Source organism: Galeopterus variegatus, unplaced genomic scaffold (assembly GCF_000696425.1).
Source record: "Galeopterus variegatus unplaced genomic scaffold, G_variegatus-3.0.2 Scaffold5732, whole genome shotgun sequence".
NCBI classification, from domain to species: Eukaryota; Metazoa; Chordata; class Mammalia; order Dermoptera; family Cynocephalidae; genus Galeopterus; species Galeopterus variegatus.
The window spans coordinates 39,158-61,206 of NW_007731843.1; the positions used below are offsets into that span (position 1 = coordinate 39,158).

General features: G+C 39.4%; 2 protein-coding genes and 1 non-coding gene across 5 annotated transcripts in view; 2 read left to right on the forward strand and 1 right to left on the reverse strand.

Annotated features, from left to right (window-relative positions):
- Positions 1 to 2,206: 2,206 nt before the first annotated feature.
- On the reverse strand, positions 2,207 to 6,652 carry EPM2AIP1 (EPM2A (laforin) interacting protein 1). The gene is made up of 2 exons (XM_008589891.1): positions 4,278 to 6,652; positions 2,207 to 4,192 (listed from the first exon to the last, which is right to left on the reverse strand). The coding sequence occupies exon 1, from the start codon at positions 6,560 to 6,562 to the stop codon at positions 4,736 to 4,738; it is 1,827 nt and encodes a 608-aa protein (XP_008588113.1). The 5' UTR covers positions 6,563 to 6,652; the 3' UTR covers positions 2,207 to 4,192; positions 4,278 to 4,735.
- Positions 6,653 to 6,835: 183 nt separating this feature from the next.
- The window catches only part of MLH1 (mutL homolog 1), a 48,676-nt gene continuing 33,462 nt past the window's right edge, over positions 6,836 to 22,049 (forward strand). For all 3 annotated transcript variants that reach the window (XM_008589893.1, XM_008589892.1, XM_008589894.1), the window contains exons 1-9: positions 6,836 to 7,148; positions 9,085 to 9,175; positions 11,667 to 11,765; positions 14,480 to 14,553; positions 16,162 to 16,234; positions 17,363 to 17,454; positions 18,883 to 18,925; positions 19,071 to 19,159; positions 21,337 to 21,449. In XM_008589893.1, the coding sequence (XP_008588115.1) occupies positions 7,033 to 7,148; positions 9,085 to 9,175; positions 11,667 to 11,765; positions 14,480 to 14,553; positions 16,162 to 16,234; positions 17,363 to 17,454; positions 18,883 to 18,925; positions 19,071 to 19,159; positions 21,337 to 21,449 (790 nt within the window). In that variant the 5' untranslated portion in view covers positions 6,836 to 7,032. The remainder of the gene's footprint in view (positions 7,149 to 9,084; positions 9,176 to 11,666; positions 11,766 to 14,479; positions 14,554 to 16,161; positions 16,235 to 17,362; positions 17,455 to 18,882; positions 18,926 to 19,070; positions 19,160 to 21,336; positions 21,450 to 22,049) is intronic.
- Positions 16,306 to 16,380, forward strand: TRNAI-GAU. Its single transcript has one exon. It is a non-coding gene; the product is annotated as a tRNA-Ile (tRNA).

Below are 22,049 nucleotides of genomic sequence, written 5' to 3' on the forward strand. Positions count from 1 at the left end.
AGTTAATGTGCCTCAGACCAAAAGTCCCACTAAGAGAGTAACACTTGTTAATCATTTAAACTGAACTAAATAGCTAAAGAAAAAGAGAATAATGGTATGGCTCTCCCATCTAAGCTTGAAAGGCCCCAGTTACCTAGAAACTAAGTTCAGCGAGGCATGAGAACAAAAAAGCAAAGAAATACAGAAAATCTACAAAGTGCACAATAGCTAGATGTTACCTTTGAGTAATATCCCTTGGGGAGGTGATGAGGACATTCTGCAGGTAAGGAAGAAAGTGAACTGAATATCTAGTGACCAGAAGGGCTAAGTCATTCTTCTAACTTTTGTTAAATTTACTTACTTTTAAACCCCAGAAGAGCAAGAAATCATCTGTAAAGGAAAGTAGTAAGTAAATAGCATGCCATTTTCTCCTAGGGTTGATGCCTACAAAAGGAAAAATGGATATTAACTCTTAAGTGGCATTACCTTTTTCCAATATCGAATGTTAACTTTTTAATTACTTAACTATTGTCTTAGTTCACTAAATAGTTGTCCAACCTTTTTCCTCCATATGTAGGTTCCTTTCGAAATCTGCCTTTGGAAAGTTAAAAAATTAAGACTTTTTTTATCATGAATGTAGACTTAATATTACCCAATGGATTTATGTAATTACACCTGGTTTAAATCCTGACTTTCCTACTTATTATGTTTACTAGTGAAAATTGCAATCTTGTTTGTTTCCTTAACAACATTCACATAATAAATATTTCAACCACATGACAAGCACTGCACTAAATTCTGGAAATGAGGTTCCTAGTCAAAAAGAACTTAGCTTCATTTCTTAATTTGTAACATGTGGATAAAATTACCCAGTGAACAGTCTAAGGCAGGATGACTGAAGGTCAAATGTAACTGTAAAAGAGTTTCAAAGATTGTAAAACAGTACACAAATGCTGTATTTATTTATCCAAACATTTATTGAAATGCCAGGCATTCTGCTAAGCACTAGAGATATAACAGAGAGCAAGGCTTATATGGCCCCTGCTCTTATAAAGCTTACAGTCTAGCAGTGAACAACAAGCAGTAACAATAAAGTGTGCTAAATGTACGGTTGGGGAAGAATAGGGTGTTTAGGGAGTGTGCAGAAGGCCACCTAGTCTAGAGAGCATCGATGAAGGCTTCCTAAATGAAGTGGCATATAAACTGAGACCTGAAAGATGAATAGAGGGCCGGCCCGGTGGCGCACTGGAGAATGTGCCGCCTGGGAGTGCAGTGGTGCTCCCACCGAGGGTTCGGATCCCATGTGGAGACCAGTTCCCGCTCACTGGTTGAGCGCGGTGCGGGCGCAACACCGAGGGTTGCGATCCCATTGCCGGTCCCCAGTGCGGGCGTGACACCGAGGGTTGCGATCCCGTTACCGGTCAGTAAAAAAAAAAAAGATTTAAAAAAAAGGGAAAAAAAATTAAAAAATAAAATTTAAAAAAAAAAAGAAAGATGAATAGAAATTTGGATTTTACTCTAAAAGCAATGGAGTGATATGACCAGATAGGTCCTTTGGAACAATTTGGATGCAGTGTGGAAAGAAATAAAAACAAGAGAAAAGGAGAGTAATGAGGAGACTATTGCTATAATTTATGTAGGTTGATGGCCTAAATTAGGAGACCAGCACTAAAGAGTTGGGAAAAGTCATGGATGACAGTTTTGGGCTTGGGCAAGGGCAACTGCATGTTTGGTAGCGTTAGTGCCATTTACCAAAAGAGGAAACAGAAGTAGTTTTGGGGGCAACATCAATGACATGCGGTGTTGGTGTTTGTGAGACAGCAAAGTGGACCTACGTTGCAACTTGATACATGAATAAGGAAAAGTCTAGAAAAGAGATAGGAATTTGGGAGTTGTTTGCATATTGGTGGTGACTGAAGCCATGGAAGGAGATGAGATCAGTTAGGGAGATGATATTGAATAAGGTAGCCTAAAACAAAATTTTTCTTTAAATCCTAACATATATTTAAGGGAAGAGGTGCTTACAAAGAACACTGAGAAAGCATACTTGGAGAGGGTATCTCCTCAAAGCTAAAGTAATCAAGTATTTCAAAGAGGGTAAGAATACTGACAAGGACTCAGTAAGCTTGTTAGAGAAGTCTGAGTGGCAATATGGGAGACTGGGAATACAAATCTTTCAAGAAAACTAGTAGGAATGGGAGATATAGGGCAGTAACTGGCAGTAACATAGTTTTTTAAATGGTACTTATTTTAACCATTTTCACTGATACAACAGGACCAGTAACAACTATAATATTTATAAAAAACAAAAACAAAAAAACAACAAAAAAACCCTGCCATGCAGTTACAGAATTACTTAATACAGAAAACAGTAAAGTACACTTTTTTTTTTTTTAACAAACAAGACTAGTTTATAGCAAATTCTATATTGCTGAGGGTCAATTTAAAATCCTTATCTTAAATCTCCCCCCTTCACTCAGTAACTATATGATGCAAACTAATTTTATTATCACCTTAAAGCAAAACATACTGGAACTTCACAAAATGTACAAGATTTCAATATTTGAGAAACTGAGGTTAGAAAGCAGAAGCAGCTTTCAGGTCTTCCAATCTTTCTCTCAAGTAATAAAACATTTGCCATGAAATAGAATTCTCAAACCTATTGGGAAATTACTGGTAGATACTTTGTTTTTTTCAGTTTTTCACTGTTGTTTTTCCAGATAGTTAGCTTACTCTGTTAACCAAAATCTCAACTCGACCATTCTTGATAAGTATCTTGTCAACATATAATGCTTGTTCTTCTGTCCCAATTATGTATAATAGGATAGAGCCCTTTAATCTGACTCAGTATCAGTAACTGATTGATAAATGCTATTTTGAGCTACTGGAACCTATCAATGCCTTTATTGCACCTTACCAGGAAAACTTGGAATGTTGGAATTAGTCTCCTCATCAAGTAGTCAGTTTGCCCAACTTGCCCTCCTAATTTTGCTTCTACTAGTAATTTGCCCTGTCCTTTGAAATACAACAATCTACACTGGGGGTCTACTGGCACTTTGGAAGGGATAATTCATCATCATGCCAGGCTGTTCCCTACACTCCAGGAGGCAGAGATCTTCAGGCTTAAATGCCAGCAGAAGCCTCCAGTAAACAAGACAACTAAAAAAAATGCTTCTATACATTTGCCAATATCCTCTGGAATGAGGGGTTATTGCCTCCGGCTGGGAACCACTGACACAACTTTGGTTCTTAGGCTCTTGTGGCATCTATTTTGATTGCTCGGGCACCAGTTCCTTCTAAATTCTTGGTTGTATGCTGGTTCCTTGAATTTGTTGGGTTAGTGACCACAGAATAATGAGTTGCAATAACTAAAATAGGATTTAGCACAACAGTTTTCATATTGTACTTGAGAGGATCTGTAAGTTGGGTCCTGCTTTTAAATCAGTTTTACATATTAAATTTTACTTTAAGATCGCCTTTTCACAGTTAACATAAATTTGAAAATTACTGCTTTAGCACAGGCAGATGTCTTACTAAAAATACAGAATTACTACAATCTGTGAATAAGGCTGCTTCTTGAGAGTTAAATATTTCTACTTGTGCACTGTCTTTGATACAGAATGTGTGGGACAGTCTCAAATTCTAGAATAAATCCATTTCTAGCATCTAACAGAATCTGATACTATATCATTTTAAAATAAAGTGTTTCCTTTAAGCTGGATTTCTTTATAAAGCATTAACACCCATGCAGATAGGACAAACAAGCTAAAATATCTCAAACCTCCTGATCCTAGAATGCAAAAGCCTTTTATCCTCACCCTTTTTGCCAGGACCAAACTTCTGTCTAGAATAGAAATAGAGTTACTAACTGGCAACCATCAATATTTCATACTTACCATAGTCCTTTAATAGGCAACCTGATAGAACAGCCCCCAGTTCTGAAAAATTGAGGGGAAACCTCCAATAATTGGTTAGTCTTAACTCCAAATTGCAGGAAGCCTCCTAAGTCAGCAACTTAATAATTCTTGCTCCTCTGACTAAAGTTTTATATGATTAGTTCCTCTATTAATAATATCAATATCACTGGAGGGGGGGGTGAGAGGGAGGAAATGTATCAATATTTACTTCAGACTCAGAAATGTTAAAAAAAAAATAGTTTCAAACAAACATTTTGATAGTTAGACAAAATACCTCCACTGTATATACATTCTTCCTCTTCAGAAACTTAAGAACTTGCTACGATAGTTTCAAACAAACATTTTGATAGACAAAATACCTCCACTGTATATACATTCTTCCTCTTCAGAAACTTAAGAACTTGCTACGTGAATTTCTGTAAATTGGTTCAAATAAACATCTAAAGAGTTGATAATTTCAAACTATATGTATCAGAATTTTAACATTTCATTAAAATAACTAACATTTTTGGCATATATCTTCAGAACAACTTAAAAACAGACTTCTAATTCAACTCACATTATCAACACTAAACTTTCAAATCAATCACAAAAGTAAAAGACAATGACTTTGTCATTAAGTTTTCAAAAGGTGGTGTTCTCATGTTTCAGTCCCACGCTGCCATTTTAGATGAAACAAAGGCAACCGTCACAAGGATTTAAATTGTGATCAATTTGGACAGCTTGTAATAAACTTAGTGCTTTCCCACAATCCAAATTAATAAACTTGAAAAATCAAACCAATTTTTGCTTTTAAAATTGAATTCTTGTTGAGTTTTTCAATGTTGTACTGCAAAGGCTTATGGATTAGACTCATTTCTTCCTCTCACAAGATCATCCCAGCGAGGCTCCATTTCAGTTGTGGCAATCCGAAAAAGGGCTTGGAGATGCTCATCTGTCAACGGCTGGCTCAAAGTGTGCTGGTTTCGAGTCAAATACGAAAAAGCCTTTTCACAGATTTGGTTACTATCAAACAAGGATGCCACCTTATAGGCAACCCCTTTAATAATTGGGTAAGATTCGGCAGACAATCCAGCATAGAACTGCCCCAAGTCCTTTATTCTGTATTCATTCCAAAGGCTAGTGTTTGCTTGAAGCTTTGTTAGCTCTACTCTTACTGATATAGGTGCATATTCCGGTTTAAAGTTAAAGGGATTTGCAAAAAGTTCTAAGTCCTTTTTAATGAATCTCAGGTCCTTATAATGTCTCTCAAATTCTTTCTGTAGACGACAGATAACCATTTGATACCTGTCAGGATCAAATATTTTTTTATCTTCCTTAAATTGCTGTTTAAGCTCATCAACAACTTCTCTGAAGGCAGGAAAGTGTGTTAGATTTTTTTCCTCCATATGCCTCTGAAATAAACTCAGCTTAACTTCAAAAGTGCAAATATGGTCAAAGGCAGCAGCAGCAAAGACTTTACTAACTTGCAGTTCTTTACTGAGTTCTTGAAGGTGTTCCATAATATCCACCAAGAAGCCAAAGTCACAAAGCCACTGTTTGTCTGTGAACTGGATTGCTGCTGCCCCTACCGAAATCAAGAATGCTTCTATTTCTTTTCTTAGTGAAAATATTAGTTTTAAAGTTTTCCCTCTTCTAAGCCAATTGTTCAGACATCGTCCATTAACCCTTTCGCCATGCTCTGATTCAGATTCAGTTAATAAAATCTGAAATTCGGGTCGCCGAACGCCTCTGGTCTTAATCAAAACTATCCATTCGGATATGGTATTTATGATCTGATTAATATCTACATCATAGGAACTCAACAGTTCCAAGTGAAGAAATCCTGAATAATGGATAACATTCCAACAGTTGGGGCTTACGGCCTTTTCTCTCATGTATGAGACCAGTCCTGAGTTCTCACCAATCATCCTCAAAGTGTGGGTGGTGGTCAGTCCAACCATTCGCTGCAAGCTAAGCCCTGCTCTCTGCAGGGCCTCTAGGATTGCCGACATGAGCGCACCAACACTGAAGTGATGAGTCAGGTTAATTATGGTCAGAAGGTCTTCTTGCACCTCCAAACCAGGGCCCACGCCGCGGATAAAGACTAGGAGATAATTCTCATAGGCCACAAAAGCCTGGTCGTCCAAGGCAAGAGAATAGGCTTTAAAGTCCTTGGCTCGGTTAAAAAGCTGACTGCGTAGATTCCTATCAATGCTCAGGATCCTCCGCCTTGTGGTCTCTGGAGTTAAATCGATGCCTTGCAGGTGGCCTACGTGCTCGGGCAGTACCTCTCTCAGCAAAACCTCCATGCAATCGTATACGAAATCTCCCTCACCCCAGCCGCGACCCTTCAAGGCCAAGAAGCGACAGAGCCCGAAACCTGCACGAACAGCTCTCTCCTCAGGAGTGAGCGGGGCGTCCACCGGCAAATCCCCCTGACGCAGACGCTCCACCAGGGCCGCTCGCTCGCCCTCTGCCACATACCGCTCGTAGTATTCGTGCTCGGCCTCGTAGTGGCGCCTGACGTCGCGTTCGCGGGTAGCTACGACGAGGCGGCGACAGACCAGGCACAGGGCCCCGTCGCCATCCGGAGGCTCCACCACCAAGTAACGCTGTGTCCACTCAGGCCGGAAAACTACAGATTCCTCGACTTCCATCTTGCTTCTTTTGGGCATCATCCACATTCTGCAGGAGGCCGCAAGGGCAGGGCCAACCTCTTACAGGCCTCAAGGAGAGGGGAGGACCCGGAGCAACGCCAAGCACCTCCTCAGCTCTGCGCCAGATCACCTCAGCGGGGAGACACCAGCCTCCTGCTATAGTACGTTCGTTCCTATTGGCTGGAGATTTCGTATTCCGTCTAGTTCCTAGGAACTAACCAATAGGAGGAACGGACAGTGATCCCTAGCGCAAGCGCATATGCTACGAGCTAGTGAGCTTCTGCCGCTTCAGGGAGGGACGAAAAGACACAGGAAACCACGGACTTAAGAAACTTGACTGGCATTCAGGTTGTCCAATCAATGGCTGCCGCTGGAGGGTGAGGCAGAATGGCGTGTGCCGAGTTGAAGGAAAGACGTAAGCAGGAGGCACGGAAGTGATTGGCTGAAGGCACTTCCGGCGAGCGCCTAAACGTGACCTGCTCTCCTCTGGCGCCAAAATGTCGCTTGTGGCGGGGGTTATTCGGCGGCTCGACGAGACAGTGGTGAACCGTATCGCGGCAGGGGAAGTTATTCAGCGGCCGGCTAATGCCATCAAAGAGATGATTGAGAACTGGTACGGAGGGAATCGAGCTTGGCTCCCTTAAAGGCTACAACTTAACGGGCCGTTCCTCTGAATGGCACGGACACGCCTCTCTGCCTTGGGCGGAGGAGTGTACGGCGCATGCCCACAGCGGTGGAGGCCGCGGCGTCTCTGGACGCGCGCCAGTCCCTCCTTCTTTTCCGGGTACAGCGTGTTTTTTGAACGCTCTCGCGATACCTTTGTAGGGTTGTTTGGGGCGCAGGTAGAGGAATGTACTTAGTATTGTTGGAATGGTACCGTTAATTAAAGAGGTTATTCAATTTAAAGTTATATATGCAGAAGATGCAAAATTAAAGAAATATAAAGGTTTATGGCAGGGGAATCTTCTGTCGGAGAATAATACCATGTCATCAGTTTCTTGTTTATCATTCATTCCAGAAATCGTTGTACACATTTAAGGGCCCAATTCCTTTTGAGTTTCATTCAAAAATCAATCGTCGGAGTTTTAGAACAGGCTGATGGACTTTGAGCAAACTTGTGATTCCCCTATTGCCAAAATAATGATCCCACCTAGTGTTTTCCTGCCCTTTACATTTTCGGGGAGCTTTTGGGGCATCCGTAGATACTGAAGCTTAGAACTGTCACAGTGTAGAAGGAAGAGGTTAAAGACATGTGGAAAGAAAGGTGGATGTGAGCTGTAAATATCAAAAAAGACAGATGCCCATAATGTGCCCAAACGTTGTCACGTCCTTTGTGTTAAAATCAACTGATGTTGGTGAAGTCTGTACCGTACATTGATCCACTAAAAGAACAGTGGATCGGAAGGGACGACTGAGGGAAAGAAAGAGAGAGTTAGAAGGCAGACAAAAGAAGGAGCAGGGAATCTGGAGACTTTTTTTCTTTTGACTTTAGTAGTAGTAATAGAAGTAGTGGTAGAAGGAGGAGGAGGCTGGCTTTTGTTTCTACAATGTTAGAATGAACTGACAGAACAACTTGGGCCTATTATTGTACTATACCAGAATACTGTACCACAAAATTTAACATAGTAACTCAGAGGCTTATAATTAATCCTAATGCATTTATATAATTAAATACAAAATGTAGGGCCCCATCATCAATATCAATTACATTCTACAGTATAGGGAGTTCCTAATCATCTGTGCTTGGCTTATCTGTGTTCCTGATGTGTGATCTGCTGGTACCAGAGATTTTCTATGGAGTTCAATTATGCTTTTTATAATACATAAGTTGAGATGGCTAATACAGCTTCAGTACAGAGGCTCCTGAGAAAGTTCTTTAATATTTAAATAACTTATTATCTTATTTCTGAGTAAAGAATTTTCTGTGTAGGGAATCAATAGCTTCTCTTTGTAATGCAGCCCAGGCTGAATTTGTTTTCCCTAGCAGATGCACTATGGTTGAAGGTTACTCTTCAACCGTAATTTTTATTGTTGAAGAATTTTTAATTTGAAAAAAATTTCAAATGTTTATTGGCTTCTTAAAGAAATTTCTGCATTACTATTTTTTTCTTTCCTCCATCATAAATATATTTTCTTATAGGAAATAGTAGAGAAAAACACTTATAATTTTTGCTTTTTAAAATGACATCTTATTTGAGTCACTTAGAAACCTGAGGTTGAATAAGGTTGAAGCGACTGTAAGATTAGTAAAGAGGCATATGCTAAAAGCATCCTACTTCTAACTTCACTTTCTTTCTTTCTGAGAGGAGTAGAAATAGTGCTTTATGCCCTACTGGAATGGTGGTTGCTCTGTCCCTCTCTTCCTTCTCTCTCACACAATATGTAAATTCATACAGTGTAGTCATTGAGGCTGTAAGACAAAGGAAAAACACATTAATCAGGCACTCTTGTATTTATTCGAGTTTGTTATTACTGCTTGGCTCATATTAAAATATGTGCATTAGAGTAGTTGCAGACTGATGAGTTATTTTCTCTGTTTGATTTGCCAGTTTAGATGCAAAATCCACTAGTGTTCAAGTGGTTGTTAAAGAGGGAGGCCTGAAGTTGATTCAGATCCAAGACAATGGCACTGGAATCAGGGTAAGTAAAATCTCAGAGGAGCAGGGTATGTATGTGCTTCCTGTGATACCTCTGCAGGAAGAGGTAAAAAACTTTTCCCTGTTCTGGAAACTAGGGTTTTGCAGATGGGTTTTTTGATAGAAATCCTCTCTTCTGGTGCTTACATTGTAGTGGTGGGGGACAAACAGTAAACATACAGGTACAGTAAATCTTATGTTAGATGACATTAAGTGCTATGGAGAAAATGAAAGTAGCGAGGAGGATAGGAGTGGAAGAGTGGGGAGGGACACAGTTTGAATTGAATGATTCAGGAAGGCTTTGAAATGGATGTGATATTTGAGGAGAGATCTGCCGGAGGCCAAGGAGCAAGTCATGAGGCTGTTTAAAAGATGAGTGGTCTGGGCAGAGAGAGCAATGTATGCAAAGGCCGTGAAATGGAAGCATGCCTGACATGTTTAAGGACCAGCAAAGAGGCCAGCGTGTCCAGAGCAGGGTGAGCAAGGGAAGAGTAACAGGAGCTAAGGTGTGAGAGAGAATGTGGACGTGGTGGGCCATGGTAAAACCTTTGGCTTTTCCCTGAATGTGCTGGGATACTATTAGAGGGTTTTAAGCAAAGAGGTTACATGGTTTGGTGAGTTTTACAAAAAATCCTTTGTCTTCTCTGTGGAAAATAGACTACAGAAGAACATAGCAGAAAATAGTGAGGAGGCTCTTGAAGCAATCCAGGAGGAGGTGACAGTGCATTGGGCCAGTTTGGTCACAGTAGAGATGTAAGAAGCAGTGAGATTCTGGGTTGGTTTTGAAGGCAAACCTCTCAGAATTTGCTGATGGAGGATGTGAGAGAAAGGGGAGTCAAGAATGACTTCAAAGTTTTGACCTCTAAATAGAAATGAATTGCCAGTTACTGAGATCGGAAGGACTCTGGAAAAAGCAGGTTTGGGGAAAGATCAGAAGTTCATGGGGGGCATGTTAAATTTAAGATGCCTGTTGGATGTCTGTGTGAGTCTGAAGTGCAGAGCAGAGGTTTGGAGATAAAAATTTGGGATATGTCTGCATTTTTATGGTATTAAAAGCCATGAGACTCATGTAAAAGATGCTTAATGTCATTAGTCATTAGGGAGATGCAAATAAAAACCACAATGAGATACCACTTCACACTCATTTGGATGGCTATTATAAAAAAAAAAACCCTCAAAAAACCCAGAAAATACCAAGTGTTGGTGAGAATGTAGAGAAATCGGAATGCTTGTGCACTGCTGGTGGGAATGTGAAGTAGTGTATCCGTTGGAAAGTGGTATGGTGATTCCTGAAAAAATTAAAACTAGTTGCCATATCTTCCAACAATTCCACTTCTGGGTATATACCCAAAAGAACAGGGTATATACCCAAAATAAGTGAAAGCAGGGACTCAAACAGATATTTGTACACACATAATCATAACAGCATTATGCACAATAGCCAAAAGGTGAAAGCAATCCAAGTGTCCATCAGCAGATGAATAAATAAACAAAATGTGGTACACACATAATGGGTTTTCAGAAGTTCATGGAAAGATTCATATTATCTTTTAATTCTATTTTTTCATGAACTTTTTGAAGCATCTGTGTGGGTGCACGCATGTGCACATGCACGTGTGTATACATAATAGAGTAATATTCAGCCTTAATTCGGAATGAAATTTTGATACATGCTACAACATGGATGAACTTTGAAGACATTATTTTAAGTGAAATAAGTCGGTCGCAAAAGGACAAATATTAATGATTCCTCTTATATGAGGTTCTTAGAATAGTCAAATTCACAGAGACAGAAAGTAGAAAAGATGGTTGCCCGGGGGTGGGTGGGCTGGGGCGGGAGATGGAAGTTATCATTTAATGGGTACAGAATTTCAGTTGGGGAAGATAAAAAGTTCTGATAGAATAGTCAAATTCACAGAGACAGAAAGTAGAAAAGATGGTTGCCCGGGGGTGGGTGGGCTGGGGCAGGAGATGGAAGTTATCATTTAATGGGTACAGAATTTCAGTTGGGGAAGATAAAAAGTTCTGAATATGGATGGTGGTGATGGTTGCACAACAGTGTGAATGTACTTAATGCCACTGAACTGTACAGTTAAAAATGGTTAAGATGGAAAATTTTATGTTGTGTATATTTTACTACAAGAAAATTATCTGTAGATTTTTAATAAGGAAATTTTCTAATTAAAAAAAGCTAAGCGACTGAAAGAAATCATTAAGAGACTGAACATAGATAGAGAAGAAGTCCAAGGATGGAATTCTGGGTTACTCCAGTGTCTGGAGGTCAGGACATGAGATGGAAACAGCAAATGACGCTGAGAAGGAGCAACACCAAGACAGTGGCATATTCTGAATGCCAAGTGAGGAAGTTACTGCTAATTTAAAAACTTTTCTCCTAAGAGGAATTTCTTCCTGGATTAAATCATAAAAGTGAAAATTCAAAAAGATTTGGAAAAATGAGTAACATAATTATTTACTCATTTTTTGGTAATTTCTAGAAAGAAGATCTGGATATTGTGTGTGAGAGGTTCACTACAAGTAAATTGCAGTCCTTTGAGGATTTAACCAGTATTTCTACCTATGGCTTTCGGGGTGAGGTAAGCTAAAGATTAAAGAAATGTGTAGAATATCCTCCTGTGAGGACATTGCCATTTGTCAGCATATATTTCTCAACAGAGGTAAGTAAGATTTGATACTTTTTCAATTGTTAAATATATGCAAGATTGAACAAAACTTAATTATCTTTAACTTTCCAGTGCTGAGAATTATTCATAAATACTTAATACACCATAACTATTTTACCTACAGAGAACCTGGATATTATATATTTCTTGATGGAAGTACCCAACACCACCTGTGAGGTTTTCTTGATTAAAAAAATCAAATGTGAATCTGATCATTACTTAGATCTAAGTACCAATATATGTAAAATATAGGGGACAAGTGCTAAATGATACTGAGGTTGGGAAACTACATGACAAAAGACTTGTTTCCTTCAAGAAATAAACTGTAAGAGTAAAAAGAAAAGAGTAGAGATGGGAGCAAGAACCAATAGATTTTAAAATAGATTTAAGAGGCATGTAAACCAGCTCCAACGTGTAGATCTTACCTAGATGCTCTTTTAAGAAAACTGTAATTTTTGAGACAGAGATATTTGAACACAGATTGGTTACTTAATGATATTAAAGATAAATTTTTACTAATTTTCATGGCATAAAAGTATTACCGTGAGTTTTTTTGTGGTGTTTATCTGTTAAGATACATACTGAAATATTTGTGGATGAAACTATATGATGTGTCATAGGAATATACAAGGGTAACTCAAAAAGTTTGTGAAAAAATGGAATTGAACGATAACACAGAACTTTCCATGAACTTTTTGAAGACCCCTCATATGATATAGAAAAATAAATAAAAATATTTTAAGACTGAAATAGGAGCTTATATTTTTATTGTTTAATTCCTTACGGATTCTTTTCATCCAGTAAATACAGGCCTACATAGTGTTTAATGGCTACATTCTATTACATGTATGTACTATAATTTGTTTAAATGGTTTCCTGTTGAACATTTATGTTCTTTGCCCTTTTCTTCCTGTTTAAGGCTCTGATGAATATTCTCGTACAGATACTGTGTTTCGTTTAATTAGTTCCGTAGGATAAATTAATTGAAATAGCATTTCTAGGTAAAAATACGCATATTTTAAAAATTGTATTAGTTTCCTCTTGCTGCCCCCCCAAATTCCCACAAACTTAGTGGTGTAAAACAACACTAACTTATTATCTTATAGTTCTGGATGTCAGAAGACATAGGTCTCACTGGGCCTCACTGGACTAAAATCAAGGTTTTGGCAGGGCTATGTTCCTTTCTGGAAGCTCTCAGGGACTAGAGAAACTGTTTAGAGTAGTAGTTATTTTGGGGGAATGAGAGTAAAGGTGGGGGAGGGGATAGGAGCCTATTTTCATTTTAGGCCTTCCTGTAGTTTTTGAATTGTTCATCATGTGCATGTATTACTTTTATTTAATTAAAAAAAAATTAAAAGCTCCTGTGACCCAGTCTTTGTAATTTAGATCAATTTAGATCAAACCAGGGTGGTCTCAAGCACCTTCTTGCTCATAGTGACCCTTGAATTGTCTCAGTTAGTAACAGTTTCCAAGAGACAGTTAGCCCTGTTGCCCCTGATTTTAAGTATGCCTCAGGTCAAGTTCTAGGAACACAGTTTTATTCTGGCTTGGCAACTCCCTGGGTCAGTTTCCAAGCCCATGGCTTCTTGGAGCCTTGGCCTTGCTGTAGGACATCTTTGGGGTTATTTTCACTGTAATTGTACAAGGAAGATTTATTGAGGGATTTCTATGTGCCAGCCATGGCTCTCAGCACTTTATGTATATTAATTCTTACTCCTGACAATAACCCTACACAGTGGGTTCTGCTATTACCCTGTTTTACATGAGGAAACTGAGAGATTAAGAAACATGGCCAGGTCATACAACTAGAAAGTGGCAGAGTGGGGAATTAATCCCAGGCAGTTTGATTCCAGTCTGTGCACCTGTACACTTGCCCTACTGCCAGTGAAAAGGCCCCTAAAGCAGGAGAACCATCTCCCATGCCATATATAGGTGGCACGCTCTCTTCCTGGTGTTATGTAGTATTGTACTACTGTGCTTATTTAAGATCCTTCCTTACATAGGTCTCAAACTAATTCACAATTTTTAATGATAAAAATTAATTCAATTATATAAGCCAGGGAAATCAGCTAGGACCTGGTAATCTCTGAGTCTGAGCCATGTTCCTTTTAATGAACTGAACCTGCCACAGCTATATTTACTGTCTGCTTAGATGCTGTCACACAGGACCTGTCGTAGCACAGCTCCTGGGTTGCATCTTTACACCCCAGGACATCCTTCTTGTGGTAAAGTATACAGATTCCAGAGGGCCAAAGAACCAATCTTGGTTATAAGGGGGAGAAAAATAGGCGTAGGGTTTAAAAGTTTGTTTTGTCTCAATTGCATAATTTAAAATTTACTTTTCCAAACATATAATTGCTTAGAAAAAAACAGTTCTGAGTAAAAGTATACAGAATTATTTGGAGTGATTCCCTTATTCATTTCTGAAGGCAGGTTTTAAAATTATTGGAAGATGCATCATTCAGAATATTTTTAAAATGCCTGTAGTTCTACTACGTGAACACAATTGCTATTAACACATTAATGCTTTGATGTGTTTCCTTTTGGACTTTTTTATATATATTTTTCCCTTTGTCTAATAATTGTGCTACAGATTTTCTTTCAGTCCATTTCCTTTTCTGCCTTAGGCTTTAGCCAGCATAAGCCATGTGGCTCATGTTACTATTACAACCAAAACAGCTGATGGAAAGTGCGCATACAGGTATAGTGCTGACCTCTTTTACTCTATGTATTCACCCTGAAATGTACTTTTTACTTGTATCTCAAAGTAAGTTCTGTCTAAACACCAGCATTATGGGTTTTTTGGCTGAGATCTTGGGTAAGTTTTCTTTCTTCCCAATGGATAAATTGATGATCCACAGGGATGATTATTAGGCGGTACTTTTACTTCATAGATTCTTAAAAGGTAAGATATAACATGTTACAAGTGTCTAGCAAGGCGTCCATTCCACATAGGTATTCTAAGCAAATGGTAGCTGCTAATATTATTTCTGCCCCTTTGCCCTTCAGTGGGTTGTGGCTTTACGCTGATTACAGGGCTGTGGCTGGGATTACAGTTCCTTAGCTGGCTCTTGAGCCACCTGTGCATACCTGAGCTGGCTTGCCTTCCCAGGAGTGACTGCAGGGTGTCTGTTGTGCTGGCACAATTTTCAGAGGCTAATGAATGATCTTGGAACAGAACAAAAATGGGATTTTTTTTTTTAAACCTTTGTTTTTATCATCACTGGCCATTCACTAGTTGAAGACAGGTAGGAGTACCTAATTCATGCCAAAAAAGAAAATTTTCTTTTAAATTATACAGATTGTTTGTAAATTAAAATAGAAAATAGCTTCAACAAAGGGCAGTTCTGCCTGTTTCTGGTTGTTTTCAACAGACAACTATGTGAAGTAATGGAAGGTGTAGCATTTCAGAGTATGCAAAATTGATGCTAGCAGAGTGCGAATTCTAAGTGCCCTTGGATCTGGTTGGGCTGATATGATTAGATCCCCTCTCACAAACTGGGGAGACAGGAGCGTATTAATGTCTTCCTAGATAGCCTGGTGTACAAGTCCTCTTTCACAAATCCCCCTTCTTGACCTCTGGGGTCCTGTTTATGCCCCTACCTGAGACCTCTGGTGGTTCCCCTTCTGTGGTAGGATGAAATCCAGAGTCACCGTCTTGTCAGCCAGTGCCCTCACCTTGTCAGTCCACCTTTCCAGCTTCTTTTCTCCACACATTCCCAGCTGCCATGTATCCTAAAGCTTCTGTGCTTTTGTTTATGTTTTTCCTTTCCTGGAAAGTCTTTCCTGCTGTCTCGACCTGAAACTATTCCCTGAAGCGCAGATGAGTTATCATCTCTCCTGTGATGTCTTCACCCACCCTCAGTCCCACCCTAGGCTACATAGATGCTTCTCTAGATCACTTAGCACATTGTTCTGCACTTAGGTAAAAGTCTATCCCCTCAATAGATCAAGAGGTTTCCAAGACCTTCTTTATTACTAATGTTTCCGCAAGCCTGACATAACGTTTGCTCCTCAATAAATGATTGCAAAATTACTGAAAAATTTTACTGTCGTCTTAGGCAATAGCAAAACTATTGTTTGGTAGCTCAGAACTCAGCAACTGAAAAGCAACAATTGCTAGAACAGGGAACATTTTTTATCCAATTAGAATGATAATGGAAGTAGTAGGAAAATGGTAAGAAATGAAAATGATGTATAACATGACTATTTTCATCTGTTGTTGGTATAATTTTCTTTTTTACCCTTTAGGTTAGTGTCTATCTCTGTTTCTATTGGATATTCATAATCCCTTATATTCTCTGATTAGAGCAAGTTACTCAGATGGAAAACTGAAAGCTCCTCCTAAACCATGTGCAGGCAATCAAGGGACCCAGATCACGGTAAGAATGGTGCATGGGAGTGTATATTGTTGAAAGAGCTTGTATAAATATTGAAATGAAAAATAAGGGCTGGCCAGTTAGCTCAGTTGGTTAGAGCATGGTGTTGATAACACCAAGGTCAAGGGTTAGCATCCCTGTACTGGCCAGCTGCTAAAAAAAAAAGCAAAAAAATAAAAAATAAAATTGTCTCTGAATTTTCAGGGTAATAATAAAATGAATTTTTCCTAGTAATAGAAGCCCCGGGTATCACCCTCTAACCAAGAAAAATGATTATTGGCTTTTGTGGCATGGGAGCCTGCCCACCCTCTTGTACTTTTTAAGGGACTAGGAGATTCTTTACTGGTATGGCAGAAATCAGTGGCAGGATAGTTGGCAGTGAAAGAACATTAAGTTTGGCTTCAGAAGATGTGGGTTAGAGTTTTAGCCTTGTTACTCAATTGTTGTGTATCCAGAGGCAAGTCATTTAACATCCCTTACCCTCAGTTTTCTCATCTATCAAATGGAACAGAGAATGCCTGCCCACCTGCCTTAAAGAGTGTTTGGTGAGTCATATGACTGTCATTAGTCAGGAGGAAGTCTGTCATGCTGCCTTATTTCTATAGTGCATCCCTTGGTTTCTCTTCATTCTGTGATCCCACAAAGCACCCTATTGTCATGTGATGCATCCCACCCCTCCAACCCCAGCCCTGCTAGAGCATATCTTTTTTTAAGGCCACTCTAAACTGTCTAACCCTCGGACATGATGAGGCAGGCAGGAGGCAGAAATGAATGTGTGCTTCGTAGTGCATGTTAAGAGGAATCCTGTACCAGGATTCATGTGCTCTCCTGAGCAAGACTGGGCTTTGTCTTCATATTTTTAGCACAAACCAAAAATATTGACATAGAGATATCCCCCAGTACATACTTGAGAAATAAATGAAGGAATATGGAAGGCAGGAAAAATATCTTATAATTTTTTTGTGAATGCCGCTCTATCCCTTGCCTCCTCCCCCCAGTCAGTGCTTAGAATGTGCTGTTGGTAAATATAATTGTATTCACTATCTTAAGAACCAGCTTTAGGTGAACAACTTGGGTCTTTATTTCCATGTACTTCTATGAATTTACAAGAAAAATCAATCTTCTATTCAGGTGGAAGACCTTTTTTACAACATAGCCACAAGGAGGAAAGCTTTAAAAAATCCAAGTGAAGAGTATGGGAAAATTTTGGAAGTTGTTGGCAGGTACAGTCCAAAATCTGGGAGTGGGTCTCTGAGATTTGTCACCAAAGGAATGGGTTCCAGTGCTTATAAATTGAGAACATTTGCTGAGCTAGATGGCAAACAGCAACACTAGCCTACCAATTGCTTCTGGATGAGGTTTAGTCTACCAGTTCTGGGCTTTTTCTCAGACTTCCCAGGAAAGAGCAGTTGGTTTTTATGTCAATGATAGTTCTTTGGTGGTATGCAAAACCCACTTGAGCTGAAAAGAAATTTATTGGGAGGCTAGGAATTACTCACCACATGGGAAGAGGTGTGGACAGCTGCTCCTTGGAGAGAACAAGAACCAGGGTTGCTTCAGGGATTTAATGTCATGATTCTGTTCCAATTGTTTTTATTCTTTTCCTGACTGCTTTAGAGCCTGTTTCCTCCAAGAGTGCATCTGATTGGCATAGCTTAGGTCACATGACAATGTACCCACATCTTTGGGGAGATTTCTTGATTGGCAGTCTTACTAAAGGTACATCAAGTGGAATGGGAAAGAGGTAGTAGTTTCCCAAAGGAAGATTAGAGGCTGTTATCAGAAGGAGGAGGGGGGATTCAGGGCAGATGAAAACAACATTATGTCCATGATAGATTTAATTCACTGCTACAAATGGCTCCAGCATGGGCTCTCTGAACCCATGTGTCCTTGAATTGTAATAGAGATGGGTTAATGTGTCAGTGTTTCTAAAAAAATCTAAAATGAATCAAACATTTGCCTGTAATAAAATGGCTTATATGTCAAGTTTTTTGTTTTTCCCTGAAATTGTATAAATCAGTGTTGGAATATTCATTATCTCCTGAAAATAAAGGAGATCAGCTGTTTTGGTTATAGGTGTGGTAAAGTGAAATATTGTTGTTTAATGAATGCATTTTGCTAGATACAATCTTTCAGTTCATGGGGCCCATGAAAGGGGAGTAATAAATAATGACTAATGAAGAAAAGGCTGAGAGATACTGGAACAGAACCTAGGGGCAATGAAGAAGCTGACAAAGGTGGTGTATTTGAGGGCTCAGAGAGAGAATAAAAGTGTGCAGGCGTTGTTAAAGCTAGGTTCTCCAGATGTTCTTGAGGCAACCCAGACCTTTTGAGGCTCTGTGAAAATAAAACTGCAGGTGAAGAAAAGATTGTGGTAAGATATCCTTGAGTCTAGTAAGCAACCTATAAAAGCAGGCAGGAACCCTGTGTTTTGTTTGAATCAGTCACATTTAGCAGTGATATCTCCATAAAGTCTCTGCTGGTTTGTTTTCCTGTGGGTAAAGTAGGATATATCGAGATGGTTTTGTATGTACATATGTTTGTTTAGGTCGTTCAACTCCACCAATTTATTTAATTAAACGGGGGCTCTGACATCTGTTGTGCGTTTGGCCACTCATTGCTTACTCTTTTATCTTGTTTTTCTTTTCTAGATATTCAATCCACAATTCAGGCATTAGTTTCTCAGTTAAAAAAGTAAGTTCTTCATTCATGGGGAATAGTATGTTATGAAAAGAAAAAAGGGGATTTTTAATAGTTTGCCTGTGGAGATAAGGATATGTTTCAGTTACAACCATGGCACAGTAAATCATTTGTATCTTCTGTACGGTTTGTTTTTCAGCAAGGCGAGACAGTAGCTGACATTAGAACTCTACCTGGTGCCACAACTGTGGACAATATTCGCTCTATCTTTGGAAATGCTGTTAGTCGGTATGTTGATAACATATATATAAAAAAAGCTTTTGCATTCCTTTTCTTGGTTTATCATTCTATCACTTATTGTGGAATCTGTCAAGATAGTACCTGCCTTAAGAGTTTGCTTTAGTCAAATATGCAGGCTTGTTTTCATGCTTCAGATTTGTTAGTGGAGTCAGTATTTTTTGTAATCAACATTTGCTGGGAGTGTGTTGTCTCCTAGATGCTGTCATTGTAAATCAGTATATTCTTTCTAGGTCTTTGTCTTCAAAATATTTATAGTGTAGTAGAATTCTGTCATACTCCAGTGCTCCCTCTTTTCCTTGCATTTTCTTCTTTTTTTTGTCTTTTTCGTGACGGGTAAGGGGATCGCAACCCTTGGTGTGGTGTCGTCCGCACCGAGCTCAGCCAGTGAGCGCACCGGCCAGTCCTATATAGGATCCGAACCCGCGGCGGGAGCGTCGCTGCGCTCCCAGCGCCGCACTCTCCCGAGTGCGCCACAGGGCTGGCCTTTTTCCTTGCATTTTCATTATCGTCGCTTTAGGATTTCATTTATTTATCATTCAGCATTTATTAATTGCCTCCCATATTCCAGGCTTAGTACCAGAAGTTAAGGATGTAAAGACAGATAAAATATTTCCTGCCTTCAAAGACTAGATTTGCAAGTGCCACCAAATCTTCATTGTTAAGGAAAGCGTAAGAGGGGAAATTGCTTGCATTATAGATTCCCTCATGGTGCATCCCCTCTGCATGTAAAATCACCATTTCCATCACATATTCCTAACTAAACCTCAGGACTTTACAAAGCCCAACATGCCTATGTCACATTCTGAGAGGAAAAATACTGAGATCCTTCCATATATCAGGCATGCACCAGATTCTGTAAATACACAGACGAATAAGATAGCCTCTGATTTCACTTTTCCCAAAAATCTTCAGCAGCAGCAGTCATCCCAGAACCCAGTTTTCTACTTTGAAGGACAAATTATTTATTCTTTGAGCTAAACCAAGTTCCTAACTAATTAACAACTAATTTGCTTTTCATTACCCTTTTCTTTCTGTTAATGAATTAACTTTTTTTAAAAAAAATAACCGTGCTCCCAGAGCAAGGGGAGAGCTCTGTTCTACAGTATAACAACTTTTAAGAACTTCTTGACTAAATTTTAAGACTCAGAATTTGTTGTTGTGGAATTCCTAGGGACTATAAGAAATTAGAAATCCCTTGGAGCAGCATTTCCCAAAGCAGGTTTCCAGAATACTGGCCTCTTGAGACATTTGGGATAGAAGGGTTTGCTGGTTCAGGGTGTGTGGGAAACTGCAGCTTGCACCCTCCAGTCAGAGACTCACAGCATATACTGCTGCGTTAAAAGCTTCTGCCATCCATTCAGCAAACCCTTATTAAGTGCTATTTACTGGGTGTTGTGCTATGTGATGGGGATATAGTAGTGAACAGAGCAGAAATTATTCTCGCCCTCAGAGAACTTTCTAGATACGCATGAAATAATTATCCCATTCTTTAGCCGATTGTGCTAGATGCCTCAAAGGGAAAATAAAGGCCATGATGGGAGAATCTCTGGGGCAAAGAAAGGGATAATCAGAGAAGGCTCTTTGAAGAAATAGTCCTTGAGATATGAGGGATAAATAGGAATTAGCCAGCTGCTAGTAGGTTAGAAGTAGAGTTTTCCAGAGGGACCAGTGCTTGGGAAGGCCTTCAGGCAGAAATAAGTGTGGCTTGTCTGAGGCCCTCTTTTTCACCTATTTACCTTCCCTCCCCAGTAAACGCACTCTGGGGAACAACACACTGAGAGTACATTGTGCCGTTCAGTATAGTAAGGAATTCAGCAGGGATGAGTTCTTTTTGGACTCTCATCTTGGGGATTTAGTTACTAAGGTACATAAAAGTTTCAGCAAAATAAGGTTTCAGAGCTTGGACTCATTGTTTTATCCCAGCAAGTACAGTAGTGCCTGGCACATACAATAAGTGCTTCAAAACATGGACGGATGAATGGACAGACGGACAGATGGATGGATGGATGGATAGGTGAGCCCAGAGGTCCTCAATGAACCAAGTGTCTAGGGTCCTCATTTGAAGTTAATGGGAAGGAGTCCTGTGTTTTCTAATTCTGATTCTTTTGTAATGTTTAGAGTTTTCCAGTGTTTTCATAAGCCTCAAAATTTTTTTTTTTAACCAGAGAACTGATAGAAGTTGGTTGTGAGGATAAAACCCTAGCCTTCAAAATGAATGGCTACGTATCCAATGCAAACTACTCAGTGAAGAAGTGCATCTTCTTACTCTTCATCAACCGTAAGTGAAAAATAACCAAATGGGGAAGTCCATCCACAGGGAATTTTATGGGACCATTGAAAAATTCCTAATACACAGGTTTGATTATACTCAAGGAAAACTGCCAAAGTTTGGTTTGGTTAGGAAGCATTTTTAAGTTTTGCTTAGTCCTTCGATGCTGGCTGTCATAGAGTCTGGTTCTTACCTGTAAGAGGGAGCCCAGGAGAGGGTGTCACAGGTCTTTGTGAGCCAGCTCACTTTCCTTACCTGCTGGGATCGGAACCTTTACAAGCAGGCCCTAGGCAGAGCTTTGTTCTGCCCTTAGACCAAGGGTCACCGTTTGAAATTGCACCACAAGACACAGAAAAAGGGGTACCTTCGATATAGGCACTGTCATTAAAGAAATTTAATGCTAAGCCCCTTGAGATTTTTAAAGAATGAGGTTTATGATACAAAGAGCAGTTCTAGAAATCAGGGAGGAAATTAACTAAATGACTTCGGATTTTTCTCAGATTTCTTTCTAGTCCTTATCTCTCTGCTAACATATAGCTTACCTGACTGTTACTTACTAAATAAATACTATTCTACATTCTGCTTCTTATAATTTAATCATATATTACA

Coding starts and splice junctions, on each gene's coding strand:
- EPM2AIP1 (XM_008589891.1), bottom strand. CDS start 6,562: ATGTGGATGATGCCCAAAAGAAGCAAGATGGAAGTCGAGGAATCTGTA.